At 31.9% G+C, this 20,571-nt stretch overlaps 2 protein-coding genes across 8 annotated transcripts; one reads left to right on the top strand and one right to left on the bottom strand.

The window, feature by feature from the left end:
• Window positions 1-322: 322 nt before the first annotated feature.
• LOC108343216 (phosphoglycolate phosphatase 2) lies at window positions 323-7,384 on the bottom strand. Of its 7 annotated transcripts, none has more exons than XR_008249894.1 (12): window positions 7,230-7,384; window positions 6,990-7,150; window positions 6,826-6,897; window positions 5,357-5,428; window positions 4,890-4,964; window positions 4,751-4,803; window positions 2,158-2,255; window positions 1,964-2,063; window positions 1,763-1,866; window positions 1,532-1,673; window positions 1,311-1,429; window positions 323-670 (listed from the first exon to the last, which is right to left on the bottom strand). XR_008249894.1 is itself a non-coding variant. In XM_017581344.2 (11 exons), the coding sequence occupies exons 1-10, from the start codon at window positions 7,306-7,308 to the stop codon at window positions 1,573-1,575; spliced, it is 915 nt and encodes a 304-aa protein (XP_017436833.1). In that variant the 5' UTR covers window positions 7,309-7,384; the 3' UTR covers window positions 1,239-1,429; window positions 1,532-1,572. The 7 variants fall into 7 exon arrangements, 5 of the variants coding, with proteins under 5 accessions (XP_017436833.1, XP_017436831.1, XP_052735009.1 ...); XR_008249893.1 differs by having other exon boundaries at window positions 1,579-1,673; XM_017581344.2 differs by lacking the exon at window positions 323-670 and having other exon boundaries at window positions 1,239-1,429.
• Window positions 7,385-15,888: 8,504 nt separating this feature from the next.
• Window positions 15,889-19,770, top strand: LOC108341763 (farnesyl pyrophosphate synthase 1). The gene is made up of 12 exons (XM_017579411.2): window positions 15,889-16,172; window positions 16,816-16,840; window positions 17,013-17,128; window positions 17,251-17,337; window positions 17,444-17,560; window positions 17,649-17,737; window positions 18,213-18,264; window positions 18,726-18,821; window positions 18,981-19,025; window positions 19,104-19,193; window positions 19,273-19,344; window positions 19,460-19,770. Exons 1-12 carry the CDS (start codon window positions 16,062-16,064, stop codon window positions 19,586-19,588), a joined length of 1,029 nt encoding a protein of 342 aa, XP_017434900.1. The 5' UTR covers window positions 15,889-16,061; the 3' UTR covers window positions 19,589-19,770.
• Window positions 19,771-20,571: the final 801 nt, after the last annotated feature.

Below are 20,571 nucleotides of genomic sequence, written 5' to 3'. Positions count from 1 at the left end.
GTCACAGCCGAGGGATGCGGGAGTGTAACAAGTCAATTATTCTGACACAGCACAGCGTGAGAATATTTTTCCAGATGCGACAAAACACACAACCCTTCTCTTTTTTTTTTCATCTAGAATGTGGCTACTATTGGGCCATGATTCCATTTAGATACATTGGGCCACCATGGCCCAATATGTGCATTAATGGAAGTTAAGAAAATACTTATGCTCAAGAGATTGGTTTAATGTGAAGAAGAGGAGAGAATATTGGTAGTTTATAAGAAAGCATAATTCTTTTAACAGGGAACAAAAATGAACATAAACGAACTGAAAAATATACTGAAAGAGAACAATGAAAACTTATATTATTAAATAAAAAAAATTACAATTTATAATACGTAAAAAAAAATAATCACCCACTAAGAATTTCTACAAATAAGGATATTGATCTCAAATAAGGATATTGATCTCGAAGGATTTAGTATCATGACATGTATGATGTCCCAGTTACAACTTATGTTGCCATTCCTGACGTGGCTCATATCATGAAACCAAACCATGGCAAGCATGTGAATGTTGAAATGATCACAGTGATGTTTGTGACAGTGGAGTGTATCCAAGTGAATTTTACCAAAAATTTCGGAGTTAAAACCTGAAGAGTCATCTTTCTGATAAGACTTCACCTAACCTGCCACCATCAGGACCAAAATATCACATGCCTATTCCAAGTAATAGTCCTGTACCACCTGAATTGGCAAAGTAGCTTGAAATTCAATCTGAGCACTATTCATGATGGTAGACCACCCAGATGTTTGTGTTTGTTCATTTGGAAACTTCTATAGTTCGAGGTTGACACGTTTAAAAGAGACAAGTCATAATGAAGTGTTGGTGTGGGACAGAACATCTTGCCAGTGATACTTAATAGCATAATACATTTTATGCGGATATATGATTGCTTATTAAGTTTTTTTACTATAGTCCTTCTATCCTCCTATACTAGGCTTAGATAGAATTGTTATGCTGCTTACCTTTTGCAACAAGAATAGATATTTGTAGTGGATAACTTTTTATAGTCTTATGCGACATTGGCCCTTGTTCCCTAATGACTTAACGTGGCTTTATCCAAGCATATCTAATACTTAACGTTGGAGTTTCTAAAGCATCTGAATTTGAATCCAATGAACCCTCTTGGATGAGCTACCCTACTGAGACTCTGAATGAATAAACCATACAGTTATACAACAGAGCCAAACTGGTAAATTTAAATGAAGTACTGCAGCATTGGAAATATAAAAATTTGCATTACAATGTCTCATTTATTGAAATACCAGAACGAGTAATTTCCCCTCGTCGTGAAGAAATGAGTATACAGTGCAATTATAAAATAGTTCTGCTTCGCAAAGGAGAGCAACCAATCTCTCTTCCATTAATGCTTGGTGCAAACCACCTGACAACGAAGTGATGTAACAGAGATCCAGATATAAGCTATAATTAGATTGTGAAAAAATTAAATAGAACAGTGTTCTATGTGGAGCATAGCTGTGCTCACCATATTGGTATAAAAGAATGTCTAAATTGGGAAGAACCCATTCATACTTTTGATAAGTCAACCATGTCAGAAATTGTATTTGCGTAGTAATCAGGTTGAATATTATTTGAAGGGTCCTGTAAAGCTGATTGAGTTGTGACACCTGTTTGTTTCCACAATAAAAATGATCGCAATATATGTTATGAACGACTTCTCTGGTAACATATATACAGAAAAAGACAACCCCATTACCTGAAAGAACTAGAAGTGTTTTGCAACCAGCATTTTGTCCAAACAAAATATCAGTATCTAGTCTATCACCCACCATGCACATCTTGGAGCAACTTACGTTGAATCTTTCAAAAAAGATTAAGTTATATATGCTGAGAAAACTATAACATAAAAGATAACATTCCGGAAATACCAAGACATTTAAGCATTTAACTTTCTTACTTCTTAAGTAAAAACTCCATCATAAAGGTTGATGGTTTCCCTACCACAACAGGTTCCTTCTGGGTTGATCCACATATAGCAGCAACCATACACCCTGCACCTGAAATCCAAGTTTTATCAATTATGACGACATAAAATCAAGTTACATACTAATTCTACACTGTTTAAGAGTAAAATGGAGTTGAAAGAAGGACCAGGCCATTCTTGCAAAGCTGTCATATGTCCAACTGCATCACGGTTGGTGGCAATAAAAAGGCATCCTGGATTTTCTCGTATGCAAAGGGTTCCGTACCTACCAGATGACATTGAAATATCCAAATATCTAACAACTAAAAATGCAAGTAATTAAGTACAAGTTGCTAAAAAAATAGATAATGTTGGCATATATAAATATAAGATTTTGATGATTTTATTCACCTATTTTGAACTAACATAAACAAAACATTATATGCAAAGCCTATTCTTAGTTATTCTGCTTTGGGTTAATTAACTAAAAAACCTCTTACCACATCATTAGTGTACTCAAAAAATGTAGTTTGTTTATTAAATCATTCTCACAGTATTATGAACTTATTAGTCATTTCAACAGTCTACAAATAATCCATAATCCATACAAAGCTTTAATGTAAACAAATTGTTATCAACTAAAGTCCTCTAAAGATCTGACCACAAAGATCTTACCACTCTTAAAGGATAAAATGACATACTTCCCTCACTTAGAGGTAACTAACATAATTATAGAAGATCCTAACCTTTTTTGTTTCTCAAGGATTTCACTTTATATAACTATCATCGAATGGTGGATCACTATGGAAAATGGTTTTGCACGAAGCATGTCATGCGGACAAAGACCTGTTTGGTTTACATAGTGGTAACATGTGGATGAGCGATTGGTGGCACCGGGGTTGCCAAAAGAAAGCATCCATGATGAGAGGGGTGTACCGATGAAATGCCAAACATATTACTCACCATGAAGGACAATAATTGCAAAAGAAAAGAAAAAGATAGAGAGAACAAGGGATCAAACTTCAATCCTAAATATTTTTGCATTTTTCCATGTTATAACTGATCTCTTTACTATTTGTCCTTTATTTTGGATTTTGTGTTTATTCCCAAGTTTATAGGTGAAGGTAAGGCTAATCCTGTTGACAAATGGTATTTGAAGACATGATTGTTTAACATACCAGTGGCATATGGGAGATGGTCCAATTACCTCCAGGCAATACTACTATTGGCTGTCGTAGGGTTTATACAATCAAGGTTGGATTGGATGGTAATATTGATCAGTTCAAAGCTTGTCTGATGGAGAAAGGCTATACTCAAATTACTTTGGTTAATCTATTTTCTTGCCGTGTTTGTTATCTGTGGTTGGCAGTTTAAGGAATTAGATTACTAAAACTACATTCTTACATGGTGAGCTACAGGAAATGGTCTACATGGATCAACCCCCAATATTTACTGTTTCTAGTGGCTCTCATTTTGTTTGTCACTTGTGACACTACTTTATGTATTGAAGCAATCTCCTCATAGCAATCTCCCCGTGCCTAGTTGGCTCATTTTAGCTCAGCTCTAGTTCAGTTTGGTATGACTTGTTGCAAAGTTGATCACTCGATTTTCTTCCTCCAATCTTCATTTTTAGCATATGTTTTTATTTGGTGGTATATCTTGATGGCATATGGTTTTGAGGTGTATCAACGGACTAATGTCTCATCCAAAAATGAGTTCCAAATAAAAGATCTTTGATTGCTCAAATATGTTTTGGGCATCGAGGTTGCTCAATCTACTTCAAGATTGTCATTTCCCAAAGGAAATATGCTTTCGATATCCTCATTGAGACTAGCATGTTTGAGTGTTGTCCTAGTGATACCCCTATGGATCCTCATCTTAAAATTCTTTCGAGCAAAGGGAACCTTGGAAAACCCAAAAAGGTATTGTAGAGTCATTGGCTGACTCAATGACCTTAGGCACTAGGACCAATGTCACATTATGTAGTAAGTCAATTCCTCGATGTCCCTTGTGATAGTCAGTGGAATGTCGTCATGTGCATCCTCTGTTACATCAAGAACGCACTAGGTCCCGAATGCTTATATGAGAACAAAGTCAATTCCTGAATTGATTGTTACTCTAATGCAAATTAGGCAGAATTATCATCATACAAACAATCCACTTCAGGCTAATGTTTTCTTATTGGAGGTATTTTACGCTCAAGGAGGAGCAGGAAACACAATATAGTTGTCAAATCAGTTGTTGAACCCAAATATCATGTCATGGCAGAAGCTGCAAGCGCAATGACAACTCTTTCAGCAGCCCCAATTGGGGGAGATTCAGGGCACTAAGCTTATCTGCAATCAGTTGCTTGTCATATTGCTTCTAATACAGTCTTCCATGAACAGATTAAATACAGAGAGATAGACTGTCATTTTGTGAGGAAGTGTTCTCAGCAAAAATCACTATTGATTTTTGTTAGCTTTAGTAACCAGCTGGCATACATGTTCCAAAAATCTGTCAAGGGGTCTCATATTAATCATATTTGTAACAAGCTTGGCACATATGACATATATGCTCCAACTTTTGAAGATAAGATTTGATTGTTGAAGATATGATCTGATTAGGTTGAGTGTAAAGGGATAAGATACATTTTGGCAGATATATAGGGATTTTTTTGTTACTTTAATTATCCTGTACATAAATTATAATTAGATTGGTGTGTGTATGAGGCACGAGTCAGGAAATATGAACCAGAATGTACAATTTTAAATAAAAGAGGAAAGGAATAGATACTCTTACTGAAGCTTGTAATAGTTAATGTTTGGGTCTATACCAACCACTACAGCGCCAACCTGAAAGAAACCCGTCAGTTAACTGCAAGCACCGATCTCAATGAAGATATTCAGTAACAAATTAACAATGAGCAAGGTGTCATTACACTCTTATCATGCTTAACAAAGCAGTTCTGCGTCAGGTCTATCGCTTTATTTGCATCTTCCTGCACCAACGAATGCTTTAGCGAGAATAACTTATGTCACAATCATGTGATTCACATCCCTCTCTTATTGTTTTGCTTGAAGTATGCATTGCCTTTAAGAAAACGTAGCCTAATAATAGACTTGACTACGATCACTTGAACCAAACATTAGTGTAAGGGTTTCCTTTTCAAAAATAACACAAGCACAAGTACTTGTTTATCCACAAGTCGTTTCAACTCAATCAAGGTGAATAATCATCCAAACCAACAAACTTTACAAGCAAAAGCAGAACATGAACTAGAAAACTAGCCTAGTGGAACAGCAAGGCGAGGCTCCTAAGTAACTCTTGGGACAACATGAATTCAATTTCAATGAGGGAAAAAGAGAAAGAGGGAGAAAGGTTATAACTCATAAATTCACAACTTACTGGTCCACCAAACGCTGTAATGCCAGCAAGCTGCAACTCCTCCAGTATACCGTCCCCACCAATCACATAAACCTGAAATAAAGAACACCAATAGAAAAAATTATCACATAACTGTATGCAAATGGGTGATTTACTATGAAGGCAAAAGTCTAATGAGAGGAAAGTGAAAATGTAATGTGAAGAAAATATTCTCTGTTTTCACTGCGGTAAGAAATCATCACCCTGGTTTTGTTTTAATTAATTAGCAACCATTCAATGTCAAGTCAGTTTAGTGCTATTTCAGTTAGCCTAGCCGTTAATCACCAGTCACCACCAAATGTGCTTTGTATATAAAGCTTGATGATCATTCAACATGGATTCAGTTTTCCATCATCCCTGATTTGAAACCATATTGGAAAATCGGGAAACACAACAAAACAATGCATCATTTATCATTCCAACTAAGAAAAACAGTTCCTTAAATTCTGAGTTTTTTAGAATACTATTTTCTTTAATATCATTCAAGAAAATTTCAAATTGCCGAGTATTCTACAAATTAACACGTCAAACTTTTGCTAATTGTGAAAGAGATACACATGAATAAAATGATATTGATGTAAGATATAAAAACGGAATGAATGCTTCCATCTCATTCACCAACTCTATATGATAATAGTCTGCTATCAATCATAAGTTCTATTACAGATTTTAATGTTTGAGCTTTAACTCTGCAACCTTGTCATACTCACCAATCACTACATCACGGGTATTGTTTATATAACATTTTCTACAGGTACTGAAAAGAGAAGAGAATAAGACAAAAAATGAAATAAGTTTTTCCAAACACTGAAATTAGCTTGAGTAAGTTAATTCAATATAGCATGGCAACTTAGTAGGGATGTCATTATTCCACAGTGGTACTTAGCGTGTTTATCTTTTCAAAGAAGTAAAAAAAAAAAAACAACAACTTTTGGAGATATTAATCTGAGAGAGTTTCTACATATAAGTTAACAGAATCAACTGTCTGTTATCTAGAGCTCATGGTCTTGTTCTTGAAAAGAGCCTCGTTGTTTAGGGAACAAAGGTGTTTAGCAATGACCCTCGGTCAAGTCCCGGTACTTAAGTACTGTAAGACTTTTTCTGTGAACCAAAACAGTAGAGGCCCCAGTCAGGGGTAGGGGCCTTTAGGCTCACACGTGTATGGCCTATGCCTCCTCATAGTTTAAATGGTGTGATGTCAAGTCTGCAACATTTCCATGTTCATCATATTGTAGATATTGTCGACTTTAACTCTCGTGTGTGCCATACAGTTTTTAAAAGTGCATTGGTGAATTAATTAAACAAAGGCTTATAAACTACCTTGACTTCAACTCCTAGTCAATTTAGGACTCTGTGTGTATGGCACACAGTAGCACCAAGAACATTCTCCATTCACGAGTAACTAATAATCCCGCGAAAAGATATTAAAATAAAAGAAACGACTTTGGAACCTTGTTTTGGGAAGGGAAATCATTGGCCTTCAAGTACATAGCAGCTGCAAACGACGAGGAGAATATCTCGTCCTGCGGAACGAAAAAAAGAACAAGATTACAAAAAGAATTCATCGAACATCGAAGTCGAAATCGTAAGCGAATGAAAGAGAAGACAAGAGAACCTGCGAAGCGGAAATTCCTAAGGATTGGAACTTTTGAGCGTACTGAGAGCGCGACTTCCAGGAATTGTTGGTGACGAAGATGAGCTTCTTTCCCTTGGAGCGAAGCATTTGGAGAGTTTGCGGAACGCCTTGGATGAGTTCATCGCCCTTCCAAATCACACCTAATTCAAGAGTGCGAGATGGAATGATTCAATACATGGAATTGAAAGTAGGTGAGAAGAATGTTGCAGAGTCACCAACCGTCGCAATCGAAGAGAAAAGCTTCCACGGAATCGAAGAGATCCCTGAAATTGCTTGGTGACAGAGGTTGGGAACTCATGGCAGAAGAAGATACGCGATGAAATGTGCTTTCACTTCGCCGCTTTGAAGTTCAAACGCCAGCAACAATGACGTGTCTGTCAGTTAGTGGTCCAAATAAAAGAAAAAAAAAATAGTTTGGGAGAGAGTGTTATCTTTTTACACCTTTTAATTTTGTGTGAATTTCCAAATTTATTAATTTGCATTAATAAATATTTAATTTTCTTAGAGTGAGTTAATGTGGCAAAATACAAATATATAATGTAAAAATTTGTAATTATATAATGAAGAGGTTAAGAGGTTTATAAATTATTAGGAGAGTTCAACTAAAAGTGTGGAAAACTTAAATAGTTTTGTAAAACATTTAGATAACTCGATTAAATGTATAGAAAATTCAAATAATTTGACAAGATATCTGAAAAGTTTGGTAAAATATATTGAGAAGTTAAATCGCTTGATCAAATATTTGGAGAGTTCGGCAAGTTAGATTGAACAATGTGGACTTTTCACCGAACTATGAGTTATCAATGTATCTTACAAGCTAACTAGACTTCCTACCGAGCTATTTGACTTCTTGATGCATGTTACTTAGCATTAGAGATGTATTGTCAAGCTATCTGACTTCTCCATGCGCTTTATTGAACTCTTTGTATGTCTATTCGAACTATTTTAGTTCTTCATGCACTTAGCGGAACTCTCTAAATGTCTTATTGAGTTGTTTGAGTTCTCTATGCACTTAGTTAAATTCTCTTAGTGTCTCACTAATCTCTTATGTTAATTATGTGGTGCATAACTAATGTATGCCGAAACAATATTGAAGAAAAAAATTCAAAAGAAAAAAAATTCAAGAAAAAAAAGAAATTTTGTGTGGAAGAATTCAAGAAAAAATAAAAAGATGGATAATATTGTAAGACCCATTTACAATTTTATTACTAGTAGAAATAAATTTCTTTGTGAATGGAAAATATAATAAGTTTATGTGAAAAGTTAAATAAGAAATTTTGGTAGCTTAATTGGTAGAAAATTTGTGGTGATGGGTTCAAACTCTTTTCTACCTTTTTGTAAAAAAAAGAAAAAAAAAATTAAAATATTGATAGTGGATAAAGCACTCAGATTTTAAGGCATTATTGAAGGATCAACTAGGCCAAGTGGTGATTAAAATATTAATATAATAAGATAATATTAAAATAATAAATAATATTAAAAAATTGTTAAATAGTAAAAATTTTGGACTATAAATAGCCATGAGAGGAGAGGTTATTCTCCACAAAGAGAAGAAGAATCAAGTGAGAGCTTGAGAAATAGAGAAGAAAAAGTTAGGGAGAAATTTTTTGTTGCAAGAAGAGTAGAGGTTCTGAAGGGTTTTCGAGGAATCAAATTCGGAGCAAGAGAAGTCTGGAATAGAGGTAGGGGAGCTAACCCTTCTAAGCTTTTATATTATGATTTAGTATTGTTTTATTATTTTTCATGTCTTGAAATTCTGTGTGAATATTGTTAATGCTTATAGTATATCTATCTATATTGAATTTCTGTGTTAATATTATATGTTGTTGTTTTGAATCTGTAAATAAGAAATTTGTTAAAACTAGTTGAGGAACACTTTGGCTAAGGAAAGACTTGGTACTTAAGTTATCCATTGTGACGCACTCTCTTTCCTAGAAGTCTACTCGACAAGTTTTTAACTTAAATCTTGTTGAACAGATTATGTACTGTTAAACTATTGTGCAATATATCTCGTTGGAATGAATTCATGTTATTGTGGTAGATACGAAATTATGAATTATAATTGTGATGGTAGGATAGAGGAATCTTAAAAACCGGAGTTGGTACATCCCTGATCATAGAGCAGCCCTGGTCCAATCCAGTAAGTTGTGACTAGTCATATGTACTGGTGTCTATGGTGTTTTTGATTCGTCAAACATTTGATTCTTCTTCGGTGATCATTTATAGTGATATTTTAGTATTGTTAATTTATTTATACATTCATTTTGTATGATTTCTGTGATGATTGTATTTTATTTGAATTTATGCATCTGAACATGATATGAGTATTATGGGGAGATTTTGTAATGGTATAATGTGAGTTGAGGAATATGAGCATGGTATGAGTCTCGTGGAGAGATTCTGTAATGATATGGTATTTGTGTATATGTTGATGTTGAGGGTCCTGTTGTTGGAGGTTATCCTGATACTCTAATAATTATCCAGTCTCAAGTAGAGAAGGATGAATTATGTGGTGAGAGGGGCAGGAGGTTCTGGTCTATGTGTCGGTTTTGGACATAGTGTTGAGGACTAACCTTGTGAATGATATGGAGTATTTTGGAAGTGTATTTGTAAGAAGAAGTAGAAGTCATCACAAGTGCATAACCTCTCGTGACCGCTCATCAACGTATCATCCGGATGAGTGTCTATTGGGTATTGTGGTGTCTATTAGGTATTGTGGAACGAGTGTCTATTGAGTATTGTGGGATGAGTGTTTATTGGGTATTGTGGGACGAGTGTCTAATAGGAATTGTGGTATGATGGTATGAGAGTGTCTGACATAATTATTACATGATGTTTGTATCAAAGTAATTATGCATGTTTTATAAATGATTTGTTGCATGTTAGCTCACCCTACTTGTTTGTGTTTGTGTATGTGCGATGATCGTATAATTCGTTATACGGGAGCAGATGAAGGAATGTCGTCTGATCCAGTACCAATGAAGAAAGAGATAGAAGAATAAATTAGAAGAATTCGAGTTATATTTATGAGTTTGTAGTTGAAATTTGAGTTTAAAACATATGTATAGATATATATCAACTATAAATTTTCAAGTGTGAGATTACGGAATGTTACCGTAAATGTAATGTTACAATATATAAATTATGAATTATGAGATTATGAGATGTTACAAATGTAATATTCTATTTTAATAGTATGTTACTACCAAAAGAAACATCACCTAGGAAGGAATGAAAGAATAAAAATTTATTAAAAAATATATACAAAGCCTATTATAGTTATCTTTTCCATAACAATAATTGAACATATTCATGTAAAATTCTATACTTCTATGAATACTATTACACAAAAACTAAAAGCATAATTAAGTTTTACAAAAAAAAAACAATATACACTAAAACTAAACATCTTACTTTATATTTTAGCATCACTCCCATCCTACAGTGAATCGACTAGAAGATCTTCATTTGCTTACACTATTAAAGTGATCATTGCAAATAAGAAAGAATACATGGACACACAAACAGTAAGGAAAAGATAAGTTAATGTATAAAAAACAAGCATACTTCACCTTTATAAAAGTAAGCATATAACACAAATAAATCAATCAATTCTAGAACATACGATCATTTCTAGACTTGATCGTCTCAATACATGTATTGATATCGAACTCTAGGGGGACCCGTCACATGTGTGGTGAAACAACTCGCCCGTAACAAATTACCATACACTGAGGTTAATTTGTCAAACATATATGGCTAATACATGACCATCACAATAAGAACCTCTTGCTACTCTTTATGACATAACCGTCATTTTCTACTTGAGATGAAAAGTTATTAAGAGTGTCATAATCGTCTCCCATTTTAGAGTTTTTATATCAATACATTACACTAGTAAACACCACTATAGATTTCTTCAATAGATTCATGAAATTACGTCAAACACAAATACCATGCACATTCCTTATCATGAACTCAACATCATTACCATATCATAATTGAATAAACAATGTATCGTGTGTGAATAAACACCATACCTACTCATATTTAGATTTCAACCCATGAATCATCACTAATAATACACATGCATAAAATCCCAAGTGACTTAATTCAAAGAGAGGAAAAGTCAGAAAAACACAAAAACATGTAATGGCTTAGAAGTAGGGAGCGCTCAACACATATTTCTGATGCTCAACACTAGTGCTCATGCAACCATGCTTGCCTAGTGAACCCACATTGTCGCCCAATGAATTATAGAGGAAAGGTTTCAAACCTGCAAAGAAGAAATGATGCTCAACGCCCAAAAATGTCATTTAGCGCCACACAATACAGGAGTTCTCTAACTTTGCAATGCTCAGCGTCCAAAATGGTCGCTCAGCACCTTGGAGCCTAGAGGCTCTCTAACTTTGTAACGCTCATCATCACGCTAGAAATCAATAACTTTGATTCTTTATCTGATTGCACTCAAAACCTATCCAAATAACCAAATTGGTATTCTTGACTCTAAAATTGATTTGAAAACATGTTTAAATATCATATTGAATACCAATTTGCTCAACTAGCTAGTTACTCGGTCCATCAAATTAAACCAACAACCACCACAAGCCCAAACAACAACTTAGGATATCAAAGACCAAATTTCAACAACACAAGAAGCTAAGTTACTCTTGGGACAACATGAATTCAAGCTCACTCGATAAGTAATCCCCCCATAACTTCACATGTCAACCTACTAATTATATATCAATTTCAACCAGTATTCTAACTTATTACCCAAAACACAATTTTAGCAGCAATATTTGTTGGAAGTCCCACATCGATTAGAGATAAGACCAATTTATAATATATAAGTGGGTGCAAACCTCACCTACAAGCCGATTTTGTAAGGTTGAGTTAGGCTTAAAGTCCACTTCTTAACATGATATCAAAGTTATGGTTAGAGTTTATCTTAGCGATATTCGTTGTTTGTTGGACATGTTGTTCCACCCACTATTAGACCGTTATCAGACCACCAATCAATGTCTCGTCTAACGCTCAAGATGATGTCTATACTTCGACATGAGGTTTATTAATTTATTTACAGTTTTTATTTACAACTTATAATTATATTATATAGATTCACAATTTGATTTTTTTTATAAACTATAATGTTATTAAATTAAGTTTGAATAACTTGGATTTAATTTATTTATTTTTAAGTTATATATGTTGATAATTTAATCTTTAAATATTATATTTATAATAACATTTAGAGATTTAGGTGAACACTTTGATTTTATTGTTAAAAAAATAAATCAAGTCTATTTACTTGTATTGCTATGAATATATAAAAAAATTATAAAAATAAAACATTTGTAAATGAGCCAACTCATTATCTAGCTATGGTAGGTTGAGTTCGATTACAAAATTTATGAGTCACCAAAAAAGTGGTTGAGTTGTGGTGAGTCAATCCTTATAAACTTAATTGACTCACTTTGACACTCTTAGTTAAAATTTAAAATTTTAAAAATAATCAAAACTTTTAGTATTTTTATATTTTTAGAATCATAATTATTTATATTTTAAGAAAATAATATTATACTATTTTTTACATTTTTTTAATGTATATTTTTTAATAATATTATGTAATAAATTATTACTTTAATATGTAATGCATTTTTAATTCAAATTATATAAAAAATGAAAAAGGTATAATAAATATTGAAAATAATGTAATAATTAAAATATATATTTAAGTTTCAAAACGTTGATTCACTAAAGGTTAATATTAAAATAATTAAATTGTATATATCTAATATACTTATATATGTTTTTTTATCAATTATATAATGTTTTAATTAATAAGATGATATACTAAATTAAGGTTTACAATTTATATATATTTTCCTAAAACATTTTTTGTAATTAAGGTAGTAACTAATTTATATTTTGTGTAATTTTAAAAATATCTACAATTATTAAGAAATTTTGAGCCTCATGGCATTTCTCTTATTAATTTCGGACTAATTCCTCAACCAATAATACCGTTTTAAAACTCTTTTATGTGCTAAGTTAGAATGTCTTAAACAGAAATAAAACTATTTTTCAAGTGTTAAACTATAATGTCAACATAAATAAAACTTATATATTTGTTTGAAGTATGTATATATTGTTTTTTTTCCCTATCAAATGGTAATTCAGTTTCTCAAAATTAAAAACAACACACGATGACAACAAGCTAATATCCTAAATTTGTAGCATTGTACTTGAGAATGTAAAAGACATTCCTTGATTTACGAATTTTATATTGTTATCACAGCTATTTTGCAAGCTATGGGAAATTAGTATTCTCTAAGCTAGATAATATTTTAATTTCGTGTTTATATAAATTATGCAATTGATTTTAACTGTTGTTATTTCAATGAATTTATGATCAAAACATCGAAGCTGTCTATAAAATGGAAACTTTATTAACCTTCAGCTATTATTTATTTCGATACAATAATTTCACATGACTAGAAGTTAAGATTAAAACATTTTATGCCTTCGATTTTGTTTTTAGGTTTCATGTTAAAAAAACAACAATATTTTCAATGTTATGATATTCAACGATATTAATTTTAAGAGTAGTGTGTACTCTTTTTTATTCTATTCACTGTATAGAATTTAATATTGAAAAATTACTTTAACAAAAAAAAATTATTTTACCATCTAAATCATTATAATCCTCTTTCTTTAAAGAGTTATTAATAATTATTATTTAAATCATTATCAACCAGTCGTATTTCTTTAAAAAACTTAATCATTACTATTTGTTTGTTTTATTTTTATCTTTATCCCCCAACATCGTATATTTATAATATTTTTAATATATACTTGATGAATCCTATAAACAACAATAAAATCTAAGTCAAATTCTACTATTTATAATAAGTAAAAACTTCAAATAATATATTTATAAATATTTTTAATATATGGTTTAATTTTCTCAATTTTACACCATATTTACACTTAAATTTCTCATTAATATTTTAGTGAAAAAATTGATATGCACTTTTTTAAGAATTGATATTACTAGCAATTTGGGATAATTCTAGTGGAAGGTTCAAAACTTATTTTCTTTATTAACATACATAGCACGTCTTCACCCAATATATATATGCAAATTTAAATTTAGATAAAATTTATGAGTAATTAAGAAAAAAAATACTATAACACTTGGATTAGTAACATTGTATTATAAATATGTGCTGTTTTGGGGTCATGAATACAATTATCTTTCAACAATTTCACTATAACAACAGATTATTCAGAGATCTATTAAATAAATACCACGTGTACCATGCAGACTTAGACTCAAATAGGTCACTTACAATATAAAAATAATACAGATTTACTAGATAAATAGTTTACCTATAATATAATGTAATTTTTGAAATATTGACATCAATACATGTTATTATGTTATATTACAAAGTATAGATTTTATAACGTAGAATATGACTTGTATTTTTATTGGATTTTTTTAATTACAGTTATTTTATTTAAACAATGTGTACTTGGTTCTATTTATATTAACAAAATTTTATATTGAATGGACGTTAATTTTCTATCCGTTCCTCAAGATACTAATTTATGATTTTTTAGCATACTAAGGAAAGAGCCAGAATATCAACCATTGATAATGACAGGGATATACACTATTTAATAAAGATGCCACGTGAACCATACACTCAGAGATTAAATATTAAATATTAAATAATTAATTAATACTATGTTAACCACATATTTTTCAATGTGAAAGAGTACAACTTAAAAGAATAAAATATAAATAACTTCCTAAAAATAAGGAGTTATTTATTTATGTATAATTATCATTACTTATTTTTAATTAAGAAGTGTATAAAATTATATATTTTATCAAATAATAAAATAATTTTAATTTTAATTTTTTTTATCTAATTAAAAAAACACGAAAACAGTTATAAAAAATTATAAATATAATAATACAGATATCCACGTTTTTCTCAACAGCCAGATTCATCTTGACCTCCCAAATTGGCTTAACTTCCACCGTTGGATCTAGGGGTTCAGAGTTTTAGAGACGCAGTGGACCATATCTCGTAACTCGCACACAGTCCTCGTGGGGTTCATGTGGAGAACAAACGAGGCCGTCGTGGTCGAATATTTTCTATTATTTTAAGGAGATTAATTTGAAAATTTAATGTAAAACTATTAAAAATCACGTTATAAACACCGGAAAAAAATTTGTAAGAATTTAATATACAAGCTTTATCTATATTTGGTCAAAAATATAAAATAACCTGTCATCAGCAAACATGAACAATTACAGTAAATCCATTCAATAGACTTTGAAGACTATACATATACTTTCACTATTGAAAATATAGATTATGTTAATTCTTTTATCTGTTTAAATTAATATTTTAATCATAAATTTTGAAAAGACGGATATTTAGCAATGTTCAGATACTATTATTAAGATAGGTATTCCTGTTTTCATAATTATTACACCTAACAACTTGGAAACTTCCTTAATTTAAGTAACACGAAAATTCAATGAAATTTAATGGAACAGTGATTTGAAGAAGACAAGTAGATGGTGGTTGGCAAAGAAGACGAAAGAGAGTTAGGGGTGGCAATGTTGGTAATTTAAGCTATAACTTTATACTACTATCAAAGGGTGAAATTAAAATAAATAAATAAATAAATAAAGCAAAACAAAGCTAATTTTATTTTAGTGTTGATTATTGTGTTGTTCCAATTCACCACCCATTAGTTTTTCTTAAAAAAAAAAAAGAATAAAAAATAAAATTGTGGGTGTTTCTTTGGTACCTGGGTTATATAATTGCATTACACACGTGTGACAGAAGACACACTCACATGCAGGGTGAAGAGCGCCTCCTTCCTTAAAGTCATCACTTCCCCTCTTTGTCGCCATTTCATATTTATGATCTCAAAATTCCAAGACCAAAATTTGAAACACCTACCCAAATTTCTCTGTTCTGATTTTTACCTCTATTAAGTAATTAATTCTTCTTCTGATCCATGGCGGATCTCAAGTCCACATTCTCAAACGTCTATTACGTTCTCAAAGACGAACTCCTCCACGACCCCGCTTTTGAATTCTCCGATGACGCTCGCCAATGGGTCGACCGGGTATTTTTTTTTCCTTTTAGTTTTACGAGTTTCTGCATTTTGATTTAATCGGAGTTGATGGAGAAGAGTTATGTAATTGATATTTCAAAAAAAGGAGAGTGGATTTGGTTTATTACGGTGCTGGCGTGTCTTTCATTGAACACTGACTGAGTAGATCAACCACTAATTGGGAGTTTAATATTAAAAGGCCACACTAGTAGATTAGCAGACATGAGTTTAATCAACTTAATCAGTAATCTCGAGTTAAATTATAAAACAGCTTTATGGAAATAATATATTGTTTTTATCTGGTTCGAGTACAATTATATTCAGTGAAGAACATGTGTGGTTTAAAAAATGTGTTTCATTTGGATAAATTTGAGGTTGATGTGACGTCGGTCTGAATATTTCTCAGATTCAAAGCAGTTTAATGTTAAAAATCCGTAGTAGTAGATCAGCAGACATAAGTTTAGTCAACTTAATCGGTAATCTCGATGTGATGTGGGTCTAAAAATTTCTCAGATTCAATGGAGTTTATTGTGGGATATTTAAGTTATACCATTACTTGTGTCTGTTGCATTACAGGTGTTTGCTATTTCATTGAAATGTATGTTATGAATTTTGTTGTGTTACTTACTGTGTTATGTATTACAACTTATTGCAGATGCTGGACTACAATGTGCCAGGAGGTGTGGCTTGAGAATTTCATGTGTTTGTGTTGAGTGATTTTTTTAGTTTATTGTTTGTCTGTTGCATTCCTTTCTAGGAAAGAACAGAGTGGAGGGGAAGGGGGTGTTCTGTTCTGAAGCACTGTTAAAACGAGATAAAGAGTATTGATAAAAAGATGGATTATAACTGCAGGAAAGTTGAACCGGGGACTCTCAGTCATTGACAGCTACAAACTGTTGAAAGAAGGACAGACATTAAATGATGACGAAATTTTCCTTGCTAGTGCTCTTGGTTGGTGTATTGAATGGGTATGGCAGTTGAAAGCTTTTGCTTTTCTTGTTTAAATGATTAAACTAGTTCTAATGGTTTCAGAGTTTACTGTGATGATTGCATTGGGGGATCTTAAATAGTGTGTTGTTGAGTTTTGCAGCTTCAGGCGTATTTTCTTGTCCTTGATGACATTATGGATAATTCGCACACACGTAGGGGTCAACCATGCTGGTTTAGAGTGCCCGAGGTTTGCAGAAAAATAAACATGAGCCATTGTGTTATCTTTATGCTGCTGTTCTGATTAAGTAATTATCACTGATAATGTATTAATCTCTAATTATTGTATCGTGTAGGTTGGGATGATTGCAGCAAATGATGGAGTTTTACTAAGAAACCATATTCCACGCATTCTTAAGAACCATTTTAGGGGAAAGCCATATTACGTAGATCTTCTTGATTTGTTTAATGAGGTAGTACAAATGTCAAAGTTTACATTATGTGGGACTATTCTAGTCAATATACTAAAATGTGACCATCTTGCTTTTTTTTTTCGTTTAGGTTGAGTTCCAGACTGCTTCAGGACAGATGATAGATCTGATTACCACACTGCAAGGAGGAAAAGACCTCTCCAAATACACATTAACTCTGTGAGTACGGGAAAACAAGGAGAACAATTGGAGAGAAATTATTATTGCTTAACCACTTTTTTGACAAACATGAAATCCTGGAACATATGTAAATGTGACTAAAACAACTAAAAGAAAAAAAGTATAAATTCTTCTGCCAGAGAGCAAATCACGTCCGTTCTATAGAGTTCAATCAAGAGTATTCCGTAAAACCTGACGGGAAGCTGGCACCAGAAGAGAGATAACTGCTGGCTTTTCCTAATTGATTCTGCACATGCCTATTAGATATAGACGTGGCTATCTTTTTTGGCTGGGCGTGGTGAAGAATATGATGTGAAATTTGCTTGTTACTAGTTCCTTCTCTTCTTGCTAGCTAGCAATGTACTATGTTTCAATGCGATCTATACATTTTCTCTTCAGTTTCTTGTCCATTATCCTTTTCTGTCTTGAGAAATCAGTACTAATAATGATTGCATATGGATGTCATCTTCTGCAGGCATCGGCGTATTGTTCAGTACAAGACTGCTTATTATTCGTTTTACCTCCCAGTATGTATTATTATCCTTTTTTTGGTATAACCTCGCTATTTTTGGTTTCGTCTTTGCCCTTTTCTTAGAAACACTGGTGCCAAATAGCTATCAGTTGCTCAGTATTTTACACTGCTAGAATCTTTAACACTTTTCTGATTAAACTAGAAAACAGATAATAAAATGCATGTAATGTGTTATTCATTTGAAATCACATATTTTCTTTTGACCTCCTTCTGGATTGAAAGTTCGATATGTTTCTAAAGAGTTATCATTTAAATGTAGTTTTTTTATTATTATCTATTTGATTCATTTCGAATTGTCCTGTAGGCTATCATACAACTGAATTGAAAGTTGATATGTTTCGATGAGTGTCACTTAAAAGTGTGTTTTTATTATCTATTAGATTCATTTCCAACAGTCCCGTTGGCCATTTGAATACATGATCTGCTATTTATCTATGCATATATCTCCTTACACAGGTTGCATGTGCATTGCTCATGGCGGGTGAGAATCTGGAAAACCATGTTGATGTGAAGAACATTCTTGTTGAGATGGGAACCTACTTTCAAGTACAGGTAATACTTTGCTAGTATAGTTTTGATCGCTTCTCTTAAGACCATTTAGACTCTAGAATGATGTATGTCTAGTGTATACTTTCACTATCAGCTTAAAATATTTCATAAAAACTGTATTTTGACGTATCTTTTCTCTTCCCCTTTCCCCTCTAATTTTAGGATGATTATTTGGATTGCTTTGGGGATCCTGATACTATTGGAAAGGTGAGCATCCTGGATAATTAATGGATACTGGAAACATCAAGTTCTCTTTAATCTCATTCTAGTTATCTATGGGACCAGATAGGTACAGATATTGAAGATTTTAAATGCTCTTGGTTAGTTGCAAAAGCTTTGGAGCTTAGCAATGAGCAACAAAAGAAAGTTCTATACGTAAGTGATCATCTTAATATATCCCGCATTTTTCCTGTGATAACACTGCACTAAATCACTTATTTTTGCGGTTTTTCAGGACAACTATGGTAATGCAGATCCAGAAAATGTTGCTAAAGTAAAGGCCCTGTATAATGAGCTTAATCTTAAGGTTTGAACTTCATTTACATCTACCTCGTTAATAATTTAGTTGCAAGTATCTAGCTAGCACATCATGATTGATGTTGATTTTCTTTGGATTATTTACTCTGAATCCGAATGAATAGGGTGCATTTGAGGAGTATGAGAGCAAGAGCTATGAGAAGCTTGTAACTTCCATTGAAGCTCATCCTAGCAAAGCAGTTCAAGCTGTATTGAAGTCCTTTTTGGCTAAGATTTACAAGAGGCAGAAGTAGAGTGAGTGTACGGCGAGGACCAAAATTGTTTTAACGTGCAATAGAAACTAGAGTTCTGATTTCTGTCTGGAGCCGAATATTGTTCCGGCAAAATTTTCAACGTTGATTTTCTTGTCTTCTATCTTGTAAGCTGTCATGGGATACTGGTTTGACTATTAATAATCTCTTCATCCTTTTGCTCATTATCATTAGTTATATTATTTATAATAATATATTTTAATTACTATTATTATTATTATTATGTTTTATATAATATACATGAATAGAAAACCATTTTCTTTCAAGTTAGTTTTATAATATTAACATGATAGTTGATCCAATTTGTACTTGAATGATTTATGTGAGGTTATGTTTGATCTAATCACTAAAAAAATTCAACCCAAATTTATTTGTTCTGGTTTGGGTCAAATCAAGTTCATTTTAAACAGACTGTGGGTGAACTGATTCGTTTTCATATTTAAAAAAAAGGAAAACAATTATGCAGTGTTCTGTTCTGAAATTCTTAATTCTTTGAATGAGTTAGATGTTGAATTTGTTTTAAAATTTCTATTTCGTGTGTATTTGATATTTGAATTGATGCATTTTAAACTCAATCTCTATTAAGTCAATCCGAATTAATGCATATTAATACTCATGAAAGATATTGATCTTAATCAATCTCATTTAGTTATATTCATTTCTACCTTTTTTATATCAAATAAATTAAATTAGATAATTTTCAAAATGTTATATCTATTTCTCATCCACTATTACGCAAACAAACAATTAAACCTTTAATTTATTTCTTATTTCTTATAAATTTCTCTCAAAATATATATATATATATATATATATATATATATATATATATATATATATATATATATAATATAATATAATATAATATTTAAAATATCTGTCCTCTGTATCTCTATTTTATTAAACAAATGTAATGTAATTAAAAATAGTAATAATGAACAAAAAACATAGCTGTAATAAAATTA

Source organism: Vigna angularis, chromosome 6 (genome assembly GCF_016808095.1).
Source record: "Vigna angularis cultivar LongXiaoDou No.4 chromosome 6, ASM1680809v1, whole genome shotgun sequence".
Classification (NCBI taxonomy): Eukaryota; Viridiplantae; Streptophyta; class Magnoliopsida; order Fabales; family Fabaceae; genus Vigna; species Vigna angularis.
Note: the sequence above shows the minus strand (reverse complement) of the source record. Positions and strands in the feature narration are given on the sequence as shown.

Bases quoted from the DNA above. Each gene is read 5' to 3' on its own strand.
- LOC108343216 (XM_017581342.2), bottom strand. From the start codon at position 7,308: ATGAGTTCCCAACCTCTGTCACCAAGCAATTTCAGGGATCTCTTCGAT. The intron at 2,256-4,750 runs GTAAGAGTATCT...GTCATCTGGTAG, and splicing joins ATTAACTATTACAAGCTTCA to GTACGGAACCCTTTGCATAC. The intron at 1,674-1,762 runs GTAATGGGGTTG...GGAAACAAACAG, and splicing joins AACACTTCTAGTTCTTTCAG to GTGTCACAACTCAATCAGCT.
- LOC108341763 (XM_017579411.2), top strand. From the start codon at position 16,062: ATGGCGGATCTCAAGTCCACATTCTCAAACGTCTATTACGTTCTCAAA. The intron at 16,173-16,815 runs GTATTTTTTTTT...AACTTATTGCAG, and splicing joins CTCGCCAATGGGTCGACCGG to ATGCTGGACTACAATGTGCC. The intron at 17,129-17,250 runs GTATGGCAGTTG...TGAGTTTTGCAG, and splicing joins TTGGTTGGTGTATTGAATGG to CTTCAGGCGTATTTTCTTGT.